Source organism: Neovison vison, chromosome 1, assembly GCF_020171115.1.
Source record: "Neovison vison isolate M4711 chromosome 1, ASM_NN_V1, whole genome shotgun sequence".
NCBI classification, from domain to species: domain Eukaryota; kingdom Metazoa; phylum Chordata; class Mammalia; order Carnivora; family Mustelidae; genus Neogale; species Neogale vison.
Genome location: NC_058091.1, coordinates 251642179 through 251667498, shown reverse-complemented (window position 1 = coordinate 251667498; position 25320 = coordinate 251642179). Strand labels below are relative to the sequence as shown.

The window sequence follows — 25320 nt, the reverse complement described above, 5'->3', positions numbered from 1 at the left end:
TTTTGTACTTCAGTTCTTCACAGGGCTGCTGAAGACTTCCAGGAAATAATGTGAGCCAAGTGCCCAGCATTGTGTCCAGTATATAGGGTAGACTTAGCAAGTATTTGATTCTAATGGGAGACATAGGCCCAGAAAAGTTCCCTGAGCTAAGATGAGGAGGGTAGGACAGAGTCCTGTCCCTTCTTCCCTGACTTCAAGAGCCAGTGTCCTTCTGCAATATGTGGCCCTGTGGGTCTCCTCAACCCAGAACTGACACAGTTCTGGTGGTTGGCCCGGGCCTGCTGGATGTGGAGTCCCAGAGGGGGCTGTTGTAGCTGAGACCACTGCAGTCAAGTTCTACTTAAGAGCAGCAAGGGCCCCTCAAGGTCACCGCAGGAAGTCCAAGAGGTTTTATCTGGGGTTCCAGCCTCCCCAAGGCCCATCAGTAACCTGTTTGCCCTAGCTGCCTGTCCCCCTTTAGCCCCTACTTCTTCCTTTTGGGAGCTGGGATGTTGGAAAGAGGTTTCCTGTAGGGCAGTAATGTCCAGAGGTCACCACGTCTTCATACCTTAGCACCTTTATTTAACTGTCTTTTCCGGAGGCCTGGGTTTCCAGAGGCTGGCATCTCATCTTTTGTTTTCCCAGCACCCAGCATATTGCCCAGAATGCAGGAAATGGTTGCTGAATGAAGCAATGAATTACATTTCAGGACTCATCAGGTTCTTAGTCTGTACAGGCACCCCAAACATGCCTTTACCTTAGAGAAACCTCATGCCACCCTATGCACTGGAAGCCACAGATGAGGAAACTGAGGTCTGGGGCTATTAAGTGACTGGCTCAAGGCCAAAGAGGGACAACTCTGGGGCTCTCAGGATGGTCTGTGGGAAAGTAAAAGGTTGAGAGGAACCTTGATGAATTGAGGCAATTGGCAGGGTGTAACTGTCAGTCAGAAATGCTTAGCTCAAATTATTAGGTGTGAAGAAGGAAACAGTTAAAACTTCCCCACTGAATTGCCCAGAACGGGTTGGTAGGAGCGACTCCTTTGCAGAACAAGGGCTGGTCCCTGTAGGGCAGGACCCCGGGGTGTAGACCCTGCCCTTCTCTGGCTGGTCCTAGTGCACAGAACACCGCCAACCTTACTTTGTACCTGGGAAACTTCAGAGTATCTCAGAACCCCCTGGGGTCATGTTGGTCGGGGACATTACTCTGGTTTCAGGGGGGAATCTACCCTCTAAGAAAGTCGGCTTGCTGTCTTGGCAGGACATGCATCCCGGCACTTAACGGCGTGTTAAGCCTGTGTTTACTTGTGTGCCTCCATGGCTGGACTGTGGGTCCTGGAGAGTCGGAGGTTAGGGGCGTGCTGAGCTCCTAGCCTACCGGGGCCAATCTCGGGGTGAAGGTCCGGAAAGGCTGAAGGGTGGAGTTTAGGGATCTCTGTGGCGATGCCGTGCAGGGCAAGGCCCAAAGCGGCCTTTTCCCCAAGTGGGCTCACGGATAACAGAGAGAAGGGCTGCGGGTAAACACTCCACTGGGGCAATAATTATGCACATTTACTAAGCCTAGGGAGGAATGGTGGTCACGTGGCTCTCGAGGGCGGTGCCCTCAGCTTTGAGATGGAGTTAGCGCTAATCACAGAAGGCTTTCTGGAGGAGGCGGGATTTTTATGGCGGTAGATCGTGGTTTTCTCTGAACAGCGAGGATGCCCTTAGCATTTTAGGTAACAGCTAGCTGCCGCGGTGAGCTTTTTGCCGGGGCACAGGCCCAGGGGGCGACGGAGTCAGGCCGAATTGGGGGACGGACCTAGGTGGCCGGAGTCCCGGGGTGAGGCTGGGTTTGGGTTCCTTGACCGTCCTTGCGCCGTCTTTGATGATTGGACGCATTGTGGCCACTCCAGGCCAGGGCTGCGGGGCCCGGGGCGCTGGGTGCAGGCCTCGAGGTCCAAGGCGCCCTGGGAGCAGACATCACCCGGCCGAAGATAAGGCCATTAGGCCTTGCTGGGCCAGCCCGGCGGTCCGCCCTCCCAACGCAGTTCCGCCGGGGTCCCGAAGCCCGGCTCGCAGGGGCGAAGCGCGCGCTCCCCGGGGATCAGGGCTGCGGAGCCGGCGGCCTGCGCTGGGCGGCTGTGGCACGAGAGGGCCATCTGCCTGGGTGCGGAGTACTGCAGCGACCGCGGTGCGAGGCGCGGCCCCTCCGGGCCCCCAGCCCGCGTCCCCTGCCCCGCGCGCACACACCTACTGACGCCAGCCCGCGGCCGCGGCCCGAGTCCCCGTGCCAGGCCCAGACCCAGACTAGGCGCGGGAGGCGGTGCAGGGATTAGTGGACCCCTCCCCCCAGCGCTCCCCTCGCCCCGCCCGAGGCAGCGAGGACCCCTGGGCCCGGGGGTGGTGAGGGAGCTTCGTCCCGGCGGTGCCCGGGCTGGGGACACGGCATCACTGGGCGGGGGCCGCACGGCGGCAGGCCGAGGTGCGGGCGCGCTGTCAGGCTGCTGTCCGGCTCGGGTGCGGGGGGTGGGCTCAGCGCGGGGGTCGCCTGGCCTCATCACCCGGTCGAGGCTACGGCAGGGCAAGCAGTGCCCGGGCGGGTAACCCGACCCGACCCGGCTCCCGGTCTCCGCTCATCCCGCAAGGCCGGGCAGGGGGAGGGAGAGAAATGGGGGGGAGGGGTAAGGGAAAGGGTGGTGGGTGAGGGGCTGTGGGGACCGCTGGGCCGAGTCCCCGGCCTGTCTGCGCTGCTCTAGGGCGGCTGCCTGTGTTGCCCGGGACGATCCAGCCCCCTGCCTCGCGGGCGTCGGGCCTGCGGCAGAAGGGAGCCCTGAGGCTGCACAAGCTTGGTTCGGAGAGGCAGACCCGAGTTGCTGCCTCCATTTTGTTTCCTGCTCAGCTTGGTCTGTGGTGGTGGTGGTGTGGGTTTGGGGTGCGGCCGGGCAGGGGGGGTTCACCTGCGGCCGCGCCTGCTCGGGGCCTGAGGCCTCGAAGACCCCAGCCCAAGCCCCCAGGTGAGCCCCGCGGTAGGAGGGGGGTTGCCTTGGCTTCGGGCCGAGCCGAGCGGGCTGAGGGCAGGTGCCCAGTGGATGGGGAGACGGGCTGTAACCTAAGATGGAGGTCGGGACTGACGCGGGCCCGAGCGGGGCTGGCGGGGCGGTCGGACAGGCCTCAGCCGGGCCAGGTGCCGCCGGGGTTGGGGCTCGAGTTGGGTAGGGTGCAGGAGCCGTGTGCAGCTCGGGGCCGGCACAGCGCCCCGAGGTAGGCTAGGGGATCTGAGTGCCACCCACGACGCCCGCAGGCCCAGACACTCCGGGGAGGCGCGCGAGGCCCCTGGGGAGCCAGCCTCAGGCCCCGCCCGGGCAGCCCGGCCGGCCCGTAGGCCCGGGCCGCGAGCGGGCGCGCAAGGGGAGGGGAGGGGGCGGCAGCGGCGGCTCTGCTGATTGGGCGGCGCGCTCGCGAGCCCGACTTCACCCGCCCTGAACCCCGAAGAGTGAGGCGAGGGAGCGCGCGCGCGGTGGGGGAAGGGGTGCGCGCGCACTCGGTGCCCCAGCCGCACGCGGGCCGGCGCGAGGCGCTGGGTCGCACGCGCCGCCGCGGGGGCGCGCGCGGTGGGGGTGTGAGGAGGAGGAGGCGGCGGCGGAATAGGCCGGGGCAGGTCGCGCTCGCTGCCTTCTCCCCTGAAGAGAGACGCGGGGGGAGGGGGGTGCGGCGAGCGGCTCCGCTCTCTCCCCAAGGCTCCGCTCGCGCCCCAGTGTAATGAGGGTCACCCCCTCCCCCCAGCCTGCCCGGGAGGGGGCGCGGGGCACGGTAACTAGTGCGCTGGGGTGGGTGGCGGGCAGGCGCGAGGAGGAGGGAGGAGGTGGCCGGGCGGGGAAGATGGTGGTGGCCGTGAGGTGAGGGGTGCGGGGGAGAGCCGGGCGCGGCGCGGTGTTGGTGGCCCGCGGCGTTGTAGCCGCGGGCCCCCCTCCCCCTCCATCACTACCAGCCGGGCTCAGGCCTAGCCGGTCGGGCCGCCGCGAACTTCCTCCCGGCGCGGCCCGTGCCCCGCCGGCCTCCCGCGCGCACCTCGGCCTCCGCCTCCCCTCAGGTAGCCGGCTGGTGGGCGCGGGGCCGGCGGCCCTCCTGCAGCAAACTTTGCTTGCTGCTTAATATTGATGAGTGCGTTCGGCTTGGCCAGGAGGTGCTGCCGCGGCTGCGGGAAGGAGCGCGGCCCGGGCAGACGGCGGCGGCGGCGGCGGCGTCGGCAGCAGCCATGTTTGTCAAGCTGTAGCAGCTGCTGCTGCCCTGACTCGGCTTCACCGGGTGCCTCCGTTTCTCTCCCCCTGCCGCGTCCCGGCCTCTGGGCCTTGCAGCCGTGGACCGAACAGTTCTGCAGTCTGGACGGCGAGGTTCGGGGTGCACCCGCTTCGGCCGACTCGCCTGCGGCCTGGGCACGGCCGCTGCAAGGGCTTCAGCGCCGGCTGGGCGCAGGGTGCAGCGCTATTGTGACCGCTGCGCTCGAGCGAGCCAGGAAGGAGGGGGGGGTAACGTTTTTGTGCAGCGTCCGGGACCCCCCTCGAACCCTACAGCCCCCTCCCTTTTGGAGATTCGGCCGCTGGACCCCCCCCTCAGCGGGGGATGGGGAGGACGATTCCTGTTTGAGATTTAGGAATTTCTACTGCCAAAGGGATTTTAATTTTAGTTCAGCCCAACTGTCCACCAGTCTGCAGTGCAGGAAAAAGGGACGGGCTGTTTGCATGTGGCAAGATCTGCCCAGCTCCGGGAAGATGGAGTTTGCGGAGGCTCACCGAGGCCATTTTTCCATCGTCAGCTGGGGAACTTTTTCCGCCCATGGAAGTGCAGCAGAAAGGCATCGAGGCCACTAGGCCTTGAGAAGTGGCTGCCATTTTGAAGATCAGAGTCAAATGGCATGTAAACTCCGATTAATTGCTGTTTTTGGATTCCAGGTTGATGCTGGCGCAGGATGGATCAGACCTGTGAACTCTCTAGAAGAAATTGTCTGCTGCCCTTTTCCAACCCAGTGAATTTAGATGCCCCTGAAGACAAGGACAGCCCTTTCGGTAATGGTCAATCCAATTTTTCTGAGCCACTTAATGGGTGTACTATGCAGTTATCGACTGCCAGTGGAACATCCCAAAATGCTTATGGACAAGATTCTCCATCTTGTTACATTCCACTGCGGAGACTACAGGATTTGGCCTCCATGATCAATGTAGAGTATGTAAATGGGTCTGCTGATGGATCAGAATCCTTTCAAGACCCTGAAAAAAGTGATTCAAGAGCTCAGTCGCCAGTTGTTTGCACTTCCTTGAGTCCTGGTGGTCCAACAGCACTTGCTATGAAACAGGAACCCTCTTGTAATAACTCCCCTGAACTCCAGGTAAAAGTAACAAAGACTATCAAGAATGGCTTTCTGCACTTTGAGAATTTTACTTGTGTGGACGATGCAGATGTAGATTCTGAAATGGACCCAGAACAGCCAGTCACAGAGGATGAGAGTATAGAGGAGATCTTTGAGGAAACTCAGACCAATGCCACCTGCAATTATGAGCCTAAATCAGAGAATGGTGTAGACGTGGCCATGGGAAATGAACAAGACAGCACATCAGAGAGTAGACACGGTGCAGTCAAATCGCCATTCTTGCCATTAGCTCCTCAAACTGAAACACAGAAAAATAAGCAAAGAAATGAAGTGGACGGCAGCAATGAAAAAGCAGCCCTTCTCCCAGCCCCCTTTTCACTAGGAGATACAAACGTTACTGTAGAAGAGCAATTAAACTCAATAAATTTATCTTTTCAGGATGATCCAGACTCCAGTACCAGTACATTAGGAAACATGCTAGAATTACCTGGAACTTCATCATCATCTACTTCACAGGAATTGCCATTTGTAAGCAGTTTTTGGTACAACTTAAATATATACATAAATGTATATATACAGGCAACTTAAAGGGAAATGTAACTAATTGGTTTTTGGTTGCTTATCAATTCACAGCTGAGAGCCTATTGCTAATGATAGGCTTTTTGGGGAAATTTTACTTTGATTTTTAAATTTATCTGTTGTAAGAGTTTGATTCTTTTCAGATTTTTCTGGGTTAAGTTTCCATTGAGGATTGCCTAAGAGTTAAAACTTCAAGGGCATTTGATTGAGTTCAGATTTTATTTTTCAAATGGAGGTATACATTTGTTTAGGTTTTTTTTCTTCTTGTTTTTTTCTTTAAATGCTTTGGCTTGCTGGTATCATGAGCACAGGTGAACCAATTCATTTCCTGGAGTCCTTTTTTTAACACAAGGCATGGCTTATTTTTTTAGTTGATGGGGTGACTCTTGCTTCAGTTTGGAGTGCATTTTGGGTACAAATTGAAAGTAGCTAAGATGAGGAGACCTTGGACATCAGTCAAAATTTAAACTAGGTCAGTTTTTCTGAACTACCAGTTGTGAAGGTATAGCATCCTATGCTTTAGATAAATGCCACCATCAGAGCCTTGAGCTTTTTTGAGCCTTTTCTGGTTTTTAGTTTCGAAGTTTATGTATGTATACGCAGATGTGCTATGTACGTGTGAAGAAATAGAAGAACTAATTTGAGTTGTTACTTGGTAGTGCTGTGTACTATAAATGATAAAGTTCCTTTTTTGAAATTTTGTAGAATTTCTTGATCAGTAAGCAGAATGATCAGTTGACTTCTTTCAGTCTCAGTTTCATCATTATTTTTTCTTTAAGATGCTATTTATTTATTTGACAGATAGAGATCACAAGTAGAGACAGGCAGAGAGAGAGAGGAGGAAGCAGGCTCCCTGCTGAGCAGAGAGCCCGAAGTGGGGCTAGATCCCATGTCCTGGGATCTAGGACCCAAGCCGAAGGCAGAGGCTTTACCCACTGAGCCACCCAGGCGCCCTGAGTTTCATCATCTTTAAAATCAAACTTCTTAGTTGTTAAAAGATAGCCCTCAGCTTTAAATACTTGATTCTAATTTTGTTTTCTTCTCAGATGAATTGTTAGGTCATCTGTAATGTCACCACAGAGGATCTCCCCACCTCCTGATTACTCTGAATCTTTAAAGATTTAATTGGAAAAAATTTGATAGGGTGGTTGTTTTGGGTACATTAAACATTCACTTTATCATAGAGCCTTGATAGCCTTGATGTTCTTTAAAGTCATGAGAATGTGGGTGTGTCACTTTTGTTTGTTGATTCATTTATGAAATAATGCTTTAGTACTTCTTGGTTTCTTAACTTGGCAGTTGCAGATTTTAAAAATTTGTTTTGGTATTTATCTTTTTTGTTTTGTTTTGTTTTTTGTTTTGTTTTGGTAGTTATCTTGAGACTGTATTGTCCTAGGTATTTTTTAGGGTTGATAGGCTGTATTGGCAACCTATTGGCAGTTTCGACAAACCCTTTTCCTTGGGTTCACGTTGAAATTATTCTATGTGTATAGTTTTTTTTTTTTTTTTTAAAGATTTTATTTTATTTATTTGAGAGAGAGAGACAGTGAGAGAGAGAATGAGCGAGGAGAAGGTCAGAGAGCGAAGCAGACTCCCCATGGAGCTGGGAGCCTGATGTGGGACTCGATCCCGGGACTCCAGGATCACGCCCTGAGCCGGAGGCAGTCGTTTAACCAACTGCGCCACCCAGGCGTCCCTCTATGTGTATAGTTTTGCCTTTGTATTTACATAAAACCCTAGATCTGACAGTAGAAATAAATAATTCTTTAGAAGCATATATATAGAAATATATGGCTGTTGTTTCTCATCAAAAGAGATGTCAGTGGAGTATTGGCTCATTTATAAACAGTTGAAAATATTGAAGCCTATAGACAATACGTTAGGTATCTAAACTGGGAGTTAGAAAACTTATATAAGTAGAATTTTTTTTTTTTCCTGGCAGGAAGTCTAAATTGCTTAAAGACTTTATGGGCTTGAAGAGGCAAGTAACCTGTTTATTTTAGGCCTTTGGTTTAAGGTTGTGGATGCAATCTGTAGCTTTGATTTTTGCCTTTGATATTTTTTAACTGAAGATTTGAAAAAGTCAAATCAATCTGAGAATGCAGATTCAGCTGAACAAAATAGCTTGGGAAAGGTGTAATTAAAAATAATTCTATATGTTCACACACTTAATACATACAGACCATTCACAGTTGATACATTGATACAGCAGGTATAGATTTATGCTCAGGGCTAGAAATTTTATTTTACTTTATTTTTTTTAAAGATTTATTGTATTTTTTTTTGATATTTTATTTATTTATTTATTTGACAGACAGAGATCACAAGTAGGCAGAGAGGCAGGCAGAAAGAGAGAGGAGGAAGCAGGCTGGCTCCCTGCTGAGCAGAGAGCCTGGTGTGGGGCTCAGTCCTAGGACCCTGGGATCATGACCCGAACTGAAGGCAGAGGCTTTAACCCCCTGAGCCACCCAGGTGCCCCATATTGTTGTTGTTGTTGTTTTTTGAGAGCCCGCATAAGTGAGCATAAGTAAGCTCACGGGCAGAGAGGCAGAGGAAGAGGGAGAGAAATCCTAAGCAGACCCATCACTGAGCACGGAGCCCAACGCAGAGTTTGATCTCAGGACCTGAGATCATGAGCTGAGCTGAAATCAAGAGAGTCACTCAACTGACTGAGCCACCCAGGCTCCTCAGGGCTGGAAATTTTAGAAAATCATTAGCAAATGCTATTTGTCCTTTTGTTCTGTCTGATATTATGATAGAATGATTCTCTTACGGAACAGTAAGAATAGTTACTAGGTTTATATACTCCTGTCTTGAATTAAAGAAAGATACATGATTCAAGATTATATTGTCTCTTGTTTGGTATATTTAGCTATAAGCGACTGTTTGTGTCCTGTCATAAGTAAGCAGCCTCATCAGTTTCTCCTTACGTGCTTTTTTTTTTTTGAAGATTTTATTTATTTGAGAGAGAAAAGAGAGAGCATGAGTAGGAGGGAGGGGCAGAGGGAGATGTAGACTACCTGCGGAGCAGGGACCCTGACTTGGATCTCTATGCCAGGACTCCAGGATCATGACCTGACTGGAAGGCAGACACAACCACCTGAGCCACCCAGGCTCCCCTCATGTGCTTTTGAGTTACTTCGTCTGATTATAGTGATGTGAAATGATTGTCATAGTTAATCGTCCTGACTGGATGCTTTTGTATTTGATTGGGTGTACAATGCTTCATAATATGTAGGTGCTTGATCAAATATTGAAGGAAAGTTGGTCCCAGAGCTGCAAGTTTAAACAGGCAATAACTTACAGCTTATTAAGTGCTTTGGTCTATATTGTCTCACTGGGTCTTCATAGTCTTGATGTAAAAAGGGATGTCACAAATGACATAGGTCTTCCTTCAAGGCACTTGAGATTATTAGAGACAAGACTAAAACCCTTGAAATCAGAATTATCTCAGTACTCTTGGTTTTTCTGTAGTGGCTTCTGATTGTCTCTGACACTCTCCTGGGCCTGGTTCACTCACTAGGCTGATTTGTAGCAGTTGTTTGTTTTCTACTCTTACCTTAGATATTTTATAGAGATTTTATACTATGGTGGTATCCATGAATATAGGGATAGTCAAAACTCTTAGGATGTAGTTAGCTCAGGCTCGTCTGATGTATATATTACACTCTATTTAAAGAAGATCCCTAAAAACGAATCCACTTAAAATGGGGACAAACATGTCATAATGAGAAAATGGTTTACTTAGGATTTTATATTGAAAAGTGAAATTAAGAATTATGAAAGTAGGGACCCCTGGGTGGCTCAGTTGGTTAAGCAGCTGCCTTCGGCTCAGGTCATGATCCCAGGACACATTGGGCTCCTTGCTCCGCAGGGAGCCTGCTTCTCCCTCTGACTCTGCCTTCCACTCTGTCTGCCTGTGTTCGCTCTTGCTTGCTCTCTCTCTGACAAATAAATAAATAAAATCTTAAAAAATTATGAAAGTAAATTTTTTTGAAGATTTATCTGTTTGATGGAGAGGGAGAGAGAGAGCACAAGTAGGCAGAGCGGCAGGCAGAAGGAGAGGGAGAAGCAGGCTCTCCACTGAGCAGGGAGACTGATGTGGGTCTTGATCCTAGGACCCCAGAATCATGACCTGAGATGAAGGCAGCTGCTTAACTGAGCCACCCTGGTGTGCTGAAAATAAATTTTTTAGACCTCTATCAAAACTTTGGTTTTGGGATACCTGGGTGGCTCAGTGGGTTAAAGCCTCTGCCTTTGGCTCAGGTCATGGGCCAAAGCATCCTGGGATTGAGCCCCACATCGGGCTCTCTGCTCTGCTCCTCTCTCTCACTGCCTCTCTGCTTACTTGTGATCTCTGTCTGTCAAATAAATAAATTAAAAAAAAAATAAAAAAAAAAAGAAAACTTTGGTTTTGATGGCAGCTGTTTATTATAATAAGACAAGAATCAAATAGATTAAAAGAAATATTGTCCAGTGAAATTGTACAATAGGGAGATGATACTCTTTATTTTGTTTTACTCTCATCATGATCATAAAGAGGGTAAATTTTTGTAAAATAGTTAAGGACTTAATCAGTTTTAGTAAGGTTCTCTTTTAGAAATGTAGGCTCTGGGGACGTCTGGGTGGCTCAGTTGGTTGGACGACTGCCTTCGGCTCAGGTCATGATCCTGGAGTCCCGCATTGTGCTCCTAGCTCCATGGGGAGTCTGCTTCTCCCTCTGACCTTCTCCTCACTCTCTCTCTCAAATAAATAAATAAAATCATAAAAAAAAAAAAAAAGAAATGTAGGCTCTGGAAAATTTCAAGCATGTACCAAAGAAGAGAGAATGGTAGAAATTCCCATGTACACACCCAGTTTAAAAAATAACTGATATTTTATCAATCTTGTTTTATCTTCCCTCTGTTGCTGTTCACTTCTACTTCTTAATCCTTTGATGTTTATCATGTCACTCTTTGAAGCTCCTGTCCTATTATTGTCAGCTGTCATTTATTTAGTGGTTGACCTGGATTATCCTTTCCTTGCCTGTAATCAAAATGGTTTTTTTTCTTTATTTACATTGACTTTAAGAAACACAGCATCTTGGGGTGCCTTAATCTTAAGAAAAAAACAGCATCTTTTCACCAGATTTCTTTGCAGTTTTAATTGTAACTGGTAGTATAATATTAGTTTTTTCATTAGGTGGAGATAGACACTACATTGTCCATGGAAAGATATTTGAATGGAGACTTTATTTATTTAAGGATTTTGTAATTTATTTGACAGAGAGATACAGTGTGATAGGGAACACAAGCAGTGGGGTGGGAGAGGGAGAAGCAGGCTTCCCACTGAGCAGGGAGCCCAGTATAGGACTCGATCCCAGGACCCTGGGATCATGACCTGAGCTGAAGGCAGACACTCAATGACTGAGCCACCAGGTGTCCCTGTTTTTTATCTTTTAAAATATTTTATTTATTTATTTGAGAGAGTGAGTGAGGGCACAAGCAGGGGGCAGAGGGAAAGAGCATGCAGCGGGGCTCCATCCCAGGACCCTGAGATCATGACCTGAGCTGATGGCAGACACTCAACGACTGAGCCATCCAGACTCCCCTGGAGATTAAAAAAGGTTTATTTACTTATTAGACAGCGAGCACACACCTGCTCGTGCAGGTGGAGAGAGAGGGACAGTGAAGGGGGGAGAGAGAGAATCTCAAGTAGACTACACTCTGTGCTTAGAGGAGCCTGATTTGTGGCTGGATCTCATGACTGTGAAATCATGACCTGAGCTGATACCAAGAGTGGGGTGTGTAACTGACTGGGCCATCCCAGTACCCCTGAATGGAGACGTTTTTACCATTTAAAAATGGATATTTTTGGGGTATCTGAGTGGCTCGGTCATTAAGCATCTGCCTTCGGCTCAGGTCATGATTCCAGGTTCTGGATTTGAGCTCCTCTTTGGGCTTCCTGCTCAGCAGGAAGCCTGCTTCTCTCTCTCCCACTCCCCCAACTTGTGTTCCCTCTCTTGCTGTGTCTCTCTGTCGAATAATAAAATCTTTAAAAAAAAATAGATATTTTGTGAGCACCTGCCTCAGTTGGTTAAGTGTCTGCTTTCGGCTCAGGTCATAATCCTAGGGTACTGGGATGGAGCCTCATGTCATCTTTCCTGGTCAGCGGGAAGCCTGTTTCTTCCTCTCTTCCCTACTCCTGCTCTCTCTCAGTATGTCTGTCTTTCTCTCTCTCATATAAATAAATGAAATCCTTTAAAAACACATAAAAAGAGGTATTTTTGTGTTGTAACAATCCCCTACTTGCAATCTTGGGGATTCATAAAGTACTCAAAAATCACCCACTATACTGACTTATATGTTGTGGATGATTAAGAGGTTAAAGAGTTGAGTGGAAAGATGAGTGAAACCTAGAGTAGTCAAGGCTTCAGGGAAGAAGTGGAACTTAAATTGGTTTTGGTTGGGTTTGGTTAGGTTTAGAAATGTATTTTGGATGTGGAGAGTTAAATGAATATTATATTTTCAAGGGGTATTTGTTGGGGTTGGGTGGGTAGCATGGATGCAGTCAGGTAAGGGCCTAGAAATCTGGACTGTGACATTTACTGTTCAAGTGATAGGATTGGGAGCCAGCAAGGGATTTTAGCTGAGAAGTGATATGATGAAGTCTGTGTTTGGAAACAGGCTGGGGGAGAGTAGAAGCAGCGTTAGGATGCAGGAGTCTGTTGCAGTTGTAATTAAAATTTAGACTTGGGCAGAATCAGCAGTAGAAAGAAAGTGCGGGGGGGATAGTCCAGAAGAATATTTCAGAGGAGGGAAATGGGCAGTCCTTTTGGGTGGCCTGGATTGGAGGGAGAATTGGGAGTCTGCATTTGAGGAAAGAAGGAGAGGTGAGTGCAGATAATATGTAAGGCTTTTGTTGGTGCCTGAGACAGTGATTCCTTAGGGACTCTCTTCCTCTGCTCTCATCATCGCAGCAATTCTCTACTTTTTCCTTTCCTGTCTCAGAAGAAAATAGATCCTATCTCCATGCCTCTCAGGTTCTACTGAGTCCCGCCTTGCTGGAGGACCCTATGTTACTCATTATTCTTTTCTCTTTTCCTCTGGAGTCTTTATTCTCTCTCTCTTTTTAAAAGATTTTATTTATTCATTAGACAGAGAGATACATAGTGAGAGAGGGAACACAGCAGGGGGAGTGAGAGGGAGAAACAGAGTTCCCGCTGAGCAGGGAGCCCAGTGTGGGACTCGATGGGGGCTTGATCCCAGGACCCGGGGATTGTGACCTGAGCCCAAGGCAGACCCTTAACTACTAAGCCACCCAGGCGCCCCTACCTAATGTATCGCTTTTTCTGCCTAAAAATGGGATGACCTCTTCCTGTTCTAAAGGAAAAATGTGTGTACCCTATAATCCCTCCAATGATCTTTCCCCTTTGTGGTGAATTTCTTTAAAGAGTTATCCACTTTGTTTACCTCTCCTTAATGCTCTGTGAATTGGCTTTTTTATATATCCTCCTGTCTGCTGTATCTGTTCTTCTATAAGTCACAGATGACACTTCAGTGCTATATTAGATTTGGCAGCATTTGACTACCACTCCGTTAAACTATCCTTTGACTGCTTGCTCTCTTTTCTTCCTCTTTCATTTTCCAGTCTCATACACTTACATGTATTCACTTTACTGCTACTCTGTTGTGTGAAAATGCTCTTGACCTGACTTCTGAGCTTCAGACCAAGAAATTCTAGTCACTATAATCCACCTTCTCTTTCACCTGTATCATACTCATGTTCAAACCTGTCCCTTATATTGCCAGACATGCATTTTCTTCTGTGTTAATGATGTCATCATCCTCCTGTTCATTTCAAGGGTGGAACTTTGGAGTAACTTACTCATTTATGTGATCAAACCACATTTGAGTGCTTCCTCTATGTCAGGGGCTGCTAGTATTAAAAAAAAAAAAAAAAAAGGAAGACATAGTCTTTTTTTTTTTTTTTTAAAGATTTTAATTTACTTATTTTACAGAGAGAGAGATCACAAGTAGGCAGAGAGGCAGGCAGAGAGAGGGGGGAAGAAGGCTCCCTGCCGAGCAGAGAGCCCAATGCAGGACTTGATCCCAGGACCCTGAGACCACGACCCCAGCCGAAGGCAGAGTCTTAACCCACTGAGCCACCCAGGCACCCCCGTAGTCTGTGGTTTTTTTTTTTTTTAGATTTTATTTTTATTTATTTATTTGTCAGAGAGAGAGGTAGAGTGAGCGCGAGGACAAGCAAACAGAGTGGCAGGCAGAGTCAGAGGGAGAAGCAGGCTCCCCGCAGAGCAAGGAGCCCGATGTGGGACTCGATCCCAGGACGCTGGGACCATGACCTGAGCCGAAGGCAGCTGCTCAACCAACTGAGCCACCCAGGTGTCCCCGTAGTCTGTGTTTTTAGGGAACTTTACTGTTTAAGGAATACAAATGTGAACAGTGACAGTACAGAATACTAAGTGGTCTAATTGGTGTTAGTGATACAGCAGTGTGGCATGTCTGGAGTAATCAGGAAGAACTTCACAGAGGGGTTATATGTAATTGAGCAGAGACATGATGGTAAGTAAGAAGGAATAATATATACAAATGCCAAGAAATTCTTTGATAGGAATCTGGAGGAGTGGGTTTGTCAGGAGACAGAGTATAAAGATAGGCCTTGTGTGGCATCCTTAAAGTGAACTTTTTTTTTTTTTTTTTTTTTTTTATTTGACAGAGAGATCACAAGCAGGTAGAGAGAGGGAAGCAGGCTCCCTGCTGAGCAGAGAGCCTGATGCGGGGCTCGCTGGCAGGACCCTGAGATCATGACCTGAGCCAAAGGCAGAGGCTTAACCCACTGAGCCACCCAGGAGCCCCAAAGTGAACTTTTTTAAAAGTTTTTTTTTTTTTTTTTAATTAAAAAAAAAAAATTATTTATTTATTTGACAGAGATCACAAGTAGACAGAGAGGCAGGTGGGGGGGGAGCGAAGCAGGCTCCCTGCTGAGCAGAGAGCCTGATGCGGGGCTCCATCCCAGGACCCCGGGATCATGACCTGAGCTGAAGGCAGAGGCTTTAACCCACTGAGCCACCCAGGTGCCCCTAAAGGTTTTTTTTTTTTTTTTAAGCTTTTTAAAAGATTTATTTATTTGAGAGAGAGAGAGTATGCTTGCCAGTGTGTACATGCTCACGTGAGTCGGGGGAAGGGCAAAGGAAGAGGAACAGGCAGACTCCCTGCTGAACAGTGAGCCTGACCTGGGGCTTGATCTCAGAACTCAGATCATAACCTGAGCGGAAGTCAGGTGCTTGACTGATTGAGGTACCCAGGCATTACTTTTTTACAATTAATTTTAGATTTAAGTGGTCTCTACACCCAACATGGGGCTTAAACTCCCGACTGCAAGATCAAGAGTTGCTCGCTCTTCTGACTAAGCCTGCAAGGTGCCCTATTATGGGATTTCTAATTTATACAAATTCTCCATTTTTTCCTTTCTTCATTTCCATTATACTATGAGGCTTTACCGCCCATCTTCGTATAGTTTTTCTTTCCAGTCTCTCTTACCCAAAATTACCTTTGACTTTGAAGATAAGAAATCCTAGGTCCCTGGTTAAAGTTTTACCTTCAGTGAATACCTCACTTTTTTTCCCCGATTTCCCTAACATATAATTAGGCCCATGGACCCTTTCCTGACTTTGTGAAATCTCATGCTATACTCAGGGTGTCCTGGGTTTAGCCCGTCTGCACTATTAATGGTGGTTTGCTTTACACTTACCCATGGCTCCTGCCTTTATCTTCCTGGTCTGATTCATCTTTGCATGTTAACATGTAACATGGTGCATTCTTTGTAGTGACTCAATTAAAGAAAGAGTGGATTGTACAGTGGTACAAGTTAGGAGGGGAGTAAATTTTAGTAGGAAGGTGATGAGTGGATTCTGTACCAAATTTCAGAATTTAAGAGTTGGTTTATTTATTTATTTTTTAAAAAGATTTTTATTTTATTATTTATTTGACAGAGAGAGATCACAAGTAGGCAGAGAGGCAGGCAGAGAGAGAGAGGGAAGCAGGCTCCCTGCTGAGCAGAGAGCCCGATGCGGGACTCAATCCCAGGACCCTGAGATCATGACCTGAGCCGAAGGCAGCGGCTTAACCCACTGAGCCACCCAGGCGCCCCAAGAGTTGGTTTATTTTTGTTTTGTTGTTGTTGTTTTTACTTTATCTCCTCATGCACTCAATTTCAAAGGCCTTTGAATTTGAGCTCCCTAATATCTGGTATCTCTCTAATATCATTCATTTTTCTCACCATTCTTGGAGTCTCCTAATTGTGGTTGTTAAATCATATTGGTTTTGTTGAACAGATACCTGAGTGTGTATTGTGCTTCCTGACGTTGGAGAAGTCCCTTTAGTCTCTGAGGCGAAGTTGCTAATCTCTAAATTGGGGCTAGTCCCTTACTTACAGGGTTGTTTGAGAGTGTGCAACAAAGTAATTTATGTGAAGCAGCTTGATGGTATTGGTTCTGAAATAGGTGCTCAGTAAATGATGCCTTTATTATTATATACCAAGAACTAAAAACATTTGGAATAGTCATAAATTTTGAGAAATATATCTCTGCATTTTTGCTTTCTTCTCTGTTCTTCCAAATACTTCTGCTTTAACTTGCTAAATTAAGGACATTAATCTGTTTCTGTTTAATAATCAGAATTTTACTCATTTTTGCTTGGGAAGCAGAATTTAATGTGCAGTAGGATGAGGATCTTTCTGTACTCCATCTATTAAGTGTTATAACTTCATTACATTATTGCATTTTTGCTGGTTGTCCTTTGTCATTGCTGTGTATGTAAATGTTGAATCTCTATCCTCTGGTTTTCACGGGAATCCATTGAAAAGAAGATCCCATCTCTTTTGTGGTGGTAGGTTTGATTTTCATTGAATGATTGTTTCTTTAACTTTTTTAATGTCTCAAGTGTAGCCTTTTGAAGTTTAGCATTTAGTTAGAAAAGTAATAAATAGGGGAATGTCGGGGGCTTAGTCGATTAAACGCCTGACTCTTGATCTCAGTTCAGGTTTTGATCTCAGGGTCTTGAGTTCAAGCCCCATGTTGGGCTCCACACTGGGTGTGGAGCCTACTTTAAAAAAAAAGGGTGGCGCCTGGGTGGCTCACTGTGTTGGGCCTCTGCCTTGGGCTCAGGTCATGATCTCAGGATCCTGGGATGGAGCCCCCAATTGGGCTATCTGCTTAGCGGGAAGCCTGCTTCCTCCTCTTTCTCTGCCTACCTGTTTGTGATCTCTCTCTCTCCTTCTCTCTCTGTCAAGCAGATAAATAAAATCTTTACGGGGAAAAAAAAAGGAAAAGAAAGGTAATAAGATAGCATGGATCGTGGTAAAAAAAGTTAAACTTAAAAATGGAATGTAAAAGTCTCTTTGTATCACCCCTCATATTCCTCATTTGCACTCGATGTCCTATTAGAATTTTCTTTATATATGTACCTTTTAAAGATACTTTGGTAATGTAAGTGGCCTGAATATGTATTAAACTCAATACCTTTGTTAATATGTTAAGGGTATTTTTTTTTTAAGATTATATTTATTTATTTGGCAGACAGAGATCACAATTAGGCAGAGAGGCAGGCAGAGAGAGAGGAAGGGAAGCAGGCTCCCTGTTGAGCAGAGAGCCCGATGCGGGGCTCGATCCCAGGACCCTGAGATCATGACCTGAGCCGAAGGCAGAGGCTTAACCCACTGAGCCATCCAGGCGCCCCAAGGGTATTTTTTTTTTAAAAGATTTTATTTATTTATTTGATAGAGAGAGAGAGAGAGAGATGACAAGTAGGCAGAGCAGCAGGCGGGGGAGAGGGGAAGCAGGCTTCCCGCTGAGCAGAGAGCCTGATGAGGGGTTCCATCCCAGGACCCTAAGATCATGATCTGAGCTGAAGACAGAGGCCCAACCCACTGAGCCACCCAGGCGCCCCTATTATTGAAATTTTTACTGAGATAAATGTAGGTTTACAATTTTAAGAAATAATACAAAGTGATCTCTTACTTATTTTGCCTGGTTTTGCAATGCTAATGTTTTGTGAAAACATCTAATATTATAATGAGGATATTGGTGTTGTAATCCACCAATTGTGTTCAGGTGTTCCAGTTTTTGTTTTAAATGTTATTGTTTTTTTTTTCCCCCCCAAAAGGAAGTTCCGTATTTCTAAAAAGACCTGTACCAGATGTCTCCAGTTATACCTGTCCTCATTATATGTAATGCATAATATATACAATATATATATATTAAATTTCCTACATTTTTCTCACCTGTATAGGTTCATATATTTACCACCACAGTCAAGATACTGAATAGTTTTAACACCACAGGATCTCTCCTCTGGCCCCTTTTTTTTCATAACCATCTCCTTTCTTGAAGCTCCTTTTTCAGCCTTTGCTAACTACTAACTCTGTCCTTTGTAAGATTTTTTTATTTCAAAAATGTTACATAAATGGTTCATACAGTATATAGTTTTTGGGAATGGGTTTTTTCTCTTATACATGTAAGTCCCTGGAGGTTCATTAGTTTAAGTGTATCAGTATTTTAATCCTTTTTATTACTTAGTAGGAGTCCACAGATCCTGGATATACCACAGTTTAACCATGGACCTGTTAAAGGACATCTGGCCTTATTCCACCTTTTGGCTTTTAGAAGTAAAAGTGCTATGAACATTTGTATATGACAGGTTTTGTCTAAACATAAGTTTTCATTTTTCTGGGATAAATTTATGCCCCAGAGTTATAATTGTTGAATTGTATGGTAGTGACATGTTTAGTTTTATAAGAAGCTGTCAAGTTGATATCTAGAGTGACTGTATCATTTACATTCTCACCAGCACTGTTTGAGTGATGGCAGTTCTTTGCATCATTGTTACCATTTGGTGTTGTTATTATTATTATTTTTTTCTTTTTAAGATTTTTTTTTCTTTATTTGGCAGAGAGAGAGACACAGTGAGATAGAGAACCAAGCAGGGGGAGTGGGAGAGGGAGAAGCAGGCTTCTAGTTGAGCAGGGAGTCTGATGCAGGGCATGGTCCCAGGACCCTGGGATTATGATCTGAGCCAAAAGTAGATGCTTAGTGACTGTGCTGCCCATACGCCCCTTCTTTTTGTTTGTTCGTTTTCTTTTTTTTTTTTTTTTTAAGATTTTTATTTATTTGACAGACAAAGCGAGAGAGGGAATATAAGAAATGGGAGTGGGGGAGGGAGAAGCAGGCCTCCCACCGAGCAGGGAGCCTATGCTGGGCTCCATCCCAGGATGCTGGTGTCATCACCTGAGCCAAAACTGAGCCATGCAGGCACCCCTCTTCTTCTTCTTCTTCTTCTTCTTTTCTTTTTTTTTTTTAAGATTTTATTTATTTATTTGACAGAGATCACAAGTAGGCAGAGAAGCAGGCAGAGAGAGGGGAAGCAGGCTCCCTGCTGAGCAGAGCCCAATGTGGGACTCAATCCCAGGACCCTTGGATCGTGACCTGAGTCGAAGGCAGAGGCTTAGCCCACTGAGCCACCCAGGCGCCCTTCTTTTTGTTTTTTAAAATTTTTATTTTTAAGTAATTTTTACATTCCCCATGGGGCTTGAACTTAGAACCACAGAGATCAAGGAGTCACCCATTCTATCAGCTGAGCCAGCCAGGCGCCCCTTTTTTCTTTTTCTCATTCATTCATTCCTTTCTAGTGTAATTAATACACAAGTGTTGTATTAGTTTCAGGGGTACAGTATAATGATTCAGCAGTTCCTTTTTTTTTTTTTTTTAAGATTTTATTTATTTATTTGACAGAGATCACAAGTAGGCAGAGAGGCAGGCAGAGAGAGAGAGGAGGAAGCAGGCTCCCTGCTGAGCAGAGAGCCCGATGTGGGACTCGATCCCAGGACCCTGAGATCATGACCTGAGCCGAAGGCAGCGGCTTAACCCACTGAGCCACCCAGGCGCCCAGCAGTTCCTTTTTTTTTTAAATTAAAGATTCTGCTTATTTCAAGAGAGGGTGAGTGTACAAGAGCCGAGGAAGAGGGGAGGGTCGGAAGGAGAAGGACAGAGAATCTCAAGCAGATTCCATACTGAGTGCAGGGCCCTAGGCAAGCTCCATCCAACCACCATGAGATCATGACCTGAGCTGAAATCAAGATTCTGACGATTAACTGATCGAGCCACCCAGGTGCCCCTAATAATTCAATTCCACACATTACTGCTCATTATAAGTGTACTCTTAATCTTCTCAATCCATTTTTAATCCATCTTTTTAATCCACCCCCCCCAATATTCCTTCTGGTAACCATCAGTTTGTTCTATTTAAGAGTCTAGTCTTTTATCTCTTTTTTTCTTTTGTTATGTTGTTTCTTAAATTCCTGGGATGCCTGGGTTGCTCAGGAAGTTAAGCATCTGAGTCTTGATATTGGCTTAGGTCATCTCAGGGTTGTGAGATCAAGCCCAACATTGGGAGTGGAGCCTGCTTAAGATTCTCTCCCTCTCTCTCTCTGCCCATCACCACTCCCTGTTGGCATGCATGGGCGTGCTCTCTCTTAAAAAAAAAAAAATGATTAGAAATCTTGGGGTATTTGTCTTTGACTTATTTCACTTAGCATTATACCCTCCAGATCCATCCCTGTTGCAAAAGGCAAATCTCATTCTTTTTTTATGACTGATACTCCATTGTATATATCTACACTACACCTTTTTTATCCGTTCATCTGTCAATGGACATTTGGGTTGCTTCCATATCATGGCTATTTACAAATAATGTTGCAGTAAGCATAGGGGTGCATATAGCTTTTTGAATTGTGTTTTCATATTCTTTAGGTAAATACCAGTAGTGGAAGCACTGGGTCATCTGGTAATTCTATTTTTAATTTCTTTGAAGAACCTCCATACTGTTTTCCACAGTGGCTGTACCACTTTGCATTCCACCAGCAGTGCATGAGGGTTCCTTTTTCTCCACATCTTTGCCAACACTTGTTTCTTGTGTTTTTGGTTTTAGCCATTCTGACAGGTGTGAGATGATGTCTAATTGTGGTTTTGATTTGCATTTGTATTGTCACTATTTTTAGTTCAGCCATTTTGATAGTTACGTAATGATATCTCATTATGGTTTTAATTGGCATTTTCCTGATAGCTAATGATGTTGAACATCTTTTTGTATGCTTATTTGCCATCTGTATATCCTCTGGTGAAATATGTTCATCTCTTTTGCCCATTTTCTAATTGGATTGTTTGATTTTTTTTTTTTTTTTTTTTTGCTGTTGTGTTTTGAGAGTTCTTGCTAGATCTACATTCTTTGTAATGGTTATATACAAACCATAATTTTTAAGCATTGCTTCCGCTTTTAGAGAATGAACAAATCCGTACATACTTGTGGTTTCCCTTTTATAAATTGAAACAGATTTTAGGGTTGCTTTTATTAGGCAAAATTACTTTATTAAGGTTTCTAAAGCTTTTCACATCTCCAGTAATGCTATATAAAATACCATAATACTCTGGTAAAGATTGCTGGAAGGATAAAATCCATTTTAGAGTATGAACAATTGTATTTACACATTATAGTAAATTAAAAATAATTACTGGTTATATGATATTCCCTTATATACCAGGAAGAGTCTGAAGGTAGTTTTTCTTTGTAAATTATGAAGGTATATTACCCTTGTCATCTCTTAATTTCTCCTCATGGTGTAATTGGAGCTGTTGGGGATCCCTAGTGCAAGTAGGTGATGTACAAGTTAATCTTTGTACTCAGTAAAAATAATAGACAATAGTGCCATGCTAATTGTCATTGGAATTTTACCTCCAAAAGTATTTCTCTAACATTGCCTTTGGTTCAGTTGAATTTGTTTTTATAATTATATCAAGGAATAAGCACTCTACCCATGCTGTCACCTGTAAAGAATTACAGAGCAGTTGTTGAGAGGTAATAAAATTCTACATTTAAAGTGCTTTTCTGGGGCACCTGGGTGGCTCAGTGGGTTAAGCCGCTGCCTTTGGCTCAGGTCATGATCCTGGACCGGGGTCCTGGGATCGAGTCCCGCATCGGGCTCTCTGCTGGGCAGAGAGCCTGCTTTCCTCTCTCTCTCTCTCTCTCTGCCTACTTGTGATCTCTGTCTGTCAAATAAATTAAAAAAAAAAAGTGCTTTTCTATCTTTTAGATATTATTTATTTATTTGAGAGAGAATGAGAGGGAGCACTAGAGGGAAAAGGGTCAGAGGGAGAAGCAGACACCCCTGCTCCGGAGCAGGGAGCCTGACGTGGGACTTGATCCTGAGACTCCAGGATCATGACTCTGAGCCAAAGGCAGTCGCCCAACCAACTGAGCCACCCAGGTGTCCTTTAAAATGCTTTTTTTTTTTTTTTCTCACATAGTAGAGCTTTAGGCAGAAGTATTATAGTGCAGGTAATAAAGCCACTGCGATCAGTTCTTTGGTGAAGTAGATGTTAGAATTGTAAGTAAAGTCTTGATAGGTAATATCTGTGGAATTACTTTCCAGTAATAATTTCCTAATAATGTTTGTGGAATTATTTCCTGAGGATAAAATGCCAATAGTGGAATTATCTGTATTAGATTTTTTGTCTTGATGTATCTACTTCTGTATGGTTTTCCAAAAGGATTGAACTATTTTAATAGTATGTATGTATGTGTGTATTTAAAAAAGGATTTTACTTGTTTTTTTTTTTTTTTTTTGAGACACAGAGAGAGAGAGTGTGAGGGGTAGGGAGGGAGAAGCAGATTTGCCACTGAGCATGGAGCCTGATCTGGGGCTCCATCACAGGACCCTGAGATGATGACCCGAGTTGAAGGCAGGTGCTTAATAGTCTGAGCCACCCAGGTGCCCCAGGGTTTGGTTTTGTTTTGTTTTGCTTTGTTCTGTTTTGTTTTCTAAGATTTTATCTATTTGAGTAAAGAGAGGGTGGGGGAGAAACAGACTCTCTGCTGATTGCAGAGCCTGAGATGGGGCTCAGTCTCAGGACCCCAGGATCATGACCTAAGCCGAAGGCAGAGGCTTAACCAACTGAGCCACTCAGGTGTCCCTTGAAAACATGAATTCTTAGCGCTGTGGAGGGAATGTTTCCTTCTATATTAGTTACCTATTTTATCTAACAAATTACCTTCAGATTTAACAGCCTAAAACAATAAACATTTATATCACAGAGGGTTAGGGAATCTTGGAGTGGCTTAGTTGGGTGGTTCTGGCTCAAGAGTCTCTCATGAGAGTCTGACAGGTAAGATGTCAGCCTGGGATACAGTCATCTGAAGGCTGTCCCTGTCCAAGATGGCTCATATGGCTGCTGGCTGACTGTAGTAGGCCCCAGTTCCTTGCCAGGTGGGGCTCTCCATAGGAGTGCTCACAATTAATGTACTGGCTTCCTCCAGGGTGAGTGATCCAAGAGAGACCAAACAGGAAGATTTGAAGGGATATAATGTGGGAGGAAAATACCATGGGTTGAATGTGAATACCAAAGGTGGGATTCATCGGGTACCATGTAGGGGGCTGGTGACCACACCTACCCAACAAGAAATGATAGTTTTAAAGGAAAAGCTCTTTAAGTATACAAAATTGACAGTGATTAATTACTTTTTCCTTTTTTTTTTTTTTTAAAGATTTTATTTATTTGTCAGAGACCGAGGGAGAGAGAGCAAGGAGCACAGGCAGACAGTCAGGCAGAGGCAGAGGAAGAAGCAGGCTCCCTGCCGAGCAAGGAGCCCGATGTGGGACTCGATCCCAGGACCCTGGGATCATGACCTGAGCCGAAGGCAGCGCTCAACCAACTGAGCCACCCAGGCGTCCCATAATTACTTTTTACTTTTAAACTGAATTGAATTTTTGAATAAATATGTAGCTCAAAAGCATAATATAAAATGGTAACCAGCGAAGTACCCTTGTACCTTGTTTTGTCTGCTCATTTAGCACCTTCAATTCCTGGGGCACCTTCCCCCCTTTTTTTATGATAGGGGTATCAGGTTATGTACATTTAACCTTTTTCACTTAAATAATTGTTGAAATCTTTCCACTGTATTTATTTTTTTCAAGATTTTATTTTTAAATCAACTGAGCTTGGGTGGCTCAGTTGATGAAGCGTCTGCCTTTGGCTTAGGTCATGATCCCAGGGTACTGGGATGGAGCCCTTGTAGCCTGCTTCTCCTGTTCCTACTACTCCCCCTGCTTGTGCTCTTTTGCACTTGCGCTCTCTCTCTCTTTCAGATAACTAGATAAGTTCTTAAAAAATTATTATTATTATTTTTTAAAGATTTTATTTATTTATTTGTCAGAGAGAGAGGGAGAGAGAGCGAGCACAGCAGACAGAGAGGCAGGCAGAGGCAGAGGGAGAAGCAGGCTCCCTGCTGAGCAAGGAGCCTGATGTGGGACTCGATCCCAGGACGCGGGGATCATGACCTGAGCCGAAGGCAGCTGCTTAACCAACTGAGCCACCCAGGCGTCCCTTAAAAAATTATTTTTAAGTAGGTAATCTCTATATGCAGAGTAGGGCTCATACTTACAACCCCGAGATCAAAAGCCAGCCAGGTGCCTCAAAAATCTTTCCATTTTATGACGTAGTTCTCTCATTCTTTTTTCTAAGATTGTATTTATGAGAGAGACACAGGGAGAAAAGAACACAAGCGGGGAGGAGAGGGAGAAGCAGGCTCTCTACTGAGCAAGGAGCCCGATGCAGGGCTTGATCCTAGGACTCTGGGATTATGACCTGAGCTGAAGGCAGATGCTCAACTGACTGAGCCACCCAAGAGCCCTAGTTCTCTCATTAGTTTTTACACCCGGATACTACGCTATTGTATGAATATGGGCATTCACTTTTTTTTTTTAAGATTTTATTTATTTATTTGACAGATTGAATCACAAGTAGGCAGAGAGGCAGGCAGCGACAGAGAGGGAGAGAGGAGGAAGCAGGCTCCCTGCTGAGCAGAGAGCCAGATGTGGGGCTCCATCCCAGGACCCTGGGATCATGACCCGAGCAGAAGGCAGAGGCTTTAACCCACTGAGCCACCCAGGCACCCCATGCTTTTTTTTTTTTTCTTTTAAGATTTTACTTATTTTAGAGTGAAACAGCAGGAGTGTAGGGAGGGGCAGAGGGGGAGGGAGAGGGAGAGGAACAAGGAAACTGGTGAGCTCAGAGCCCTACATGGGGCTTGATCCTGCAACCCTGAGATCATGACCTGAGCTGAAACTAAGAGTCAATGCCCAGCCAACTGTGCCACCCAGGCACCCCTGTATATGGGCATTTTTCAATTCATATATTTTTTTGCTTAAGTAAACAACTATGCAAATAAGCGAGATAGCTATAGAATAAATGTCTACTCAAGAATTGGACTTGTGGGCCAAAGTTAAATACTCATATAATTTTAAAAGATATTGCCACACTCCTTACTAATAGAGTACTATATTTGTAGTCCAGTCACCATTCTATCCATG

The 25320-nt window shown here is 45.6% G+C and overlaps 1 protein-coding gene across 5 annotated transcripts in view; it reads left to right on the top strand.

Moving 5' to 3' along the window:
• Positions 1 to 1677: 1677 nt before the first annotated feature.
• The window catches only part of NSD1 (nuclear receptor binding SET domain protein 1), a 148469-nt gene continuing 124826 nt past the window's right edge, over positions 1678 to 25320 (top strand). For 2 of the 5 annotated variants that reach the window (XM_044228710.1, XM_044228720.1), the window contains exons 1-2: positions 4915 to 5023; positions 5764 to 5853. In XM_044228710.1, coding sequence (XP_044084645.1) covers positions 4994 to 5023; positions 5764 to 5853 — 120 coding nt within the window. In that variant the 5' untranslated portion in view covers positions 4915 to 4993. Of the gene's footprint in view, positions 1697 to 3603; positions 3771 to 3834; positions 3857 to 4909; positions 5854 to 25320 lie in introns of those variants that run through there. The other 3 variants (XM_044228692.1, XM_044228683.1, XM_044228702.1) reach the window with 3 other exon arrangements.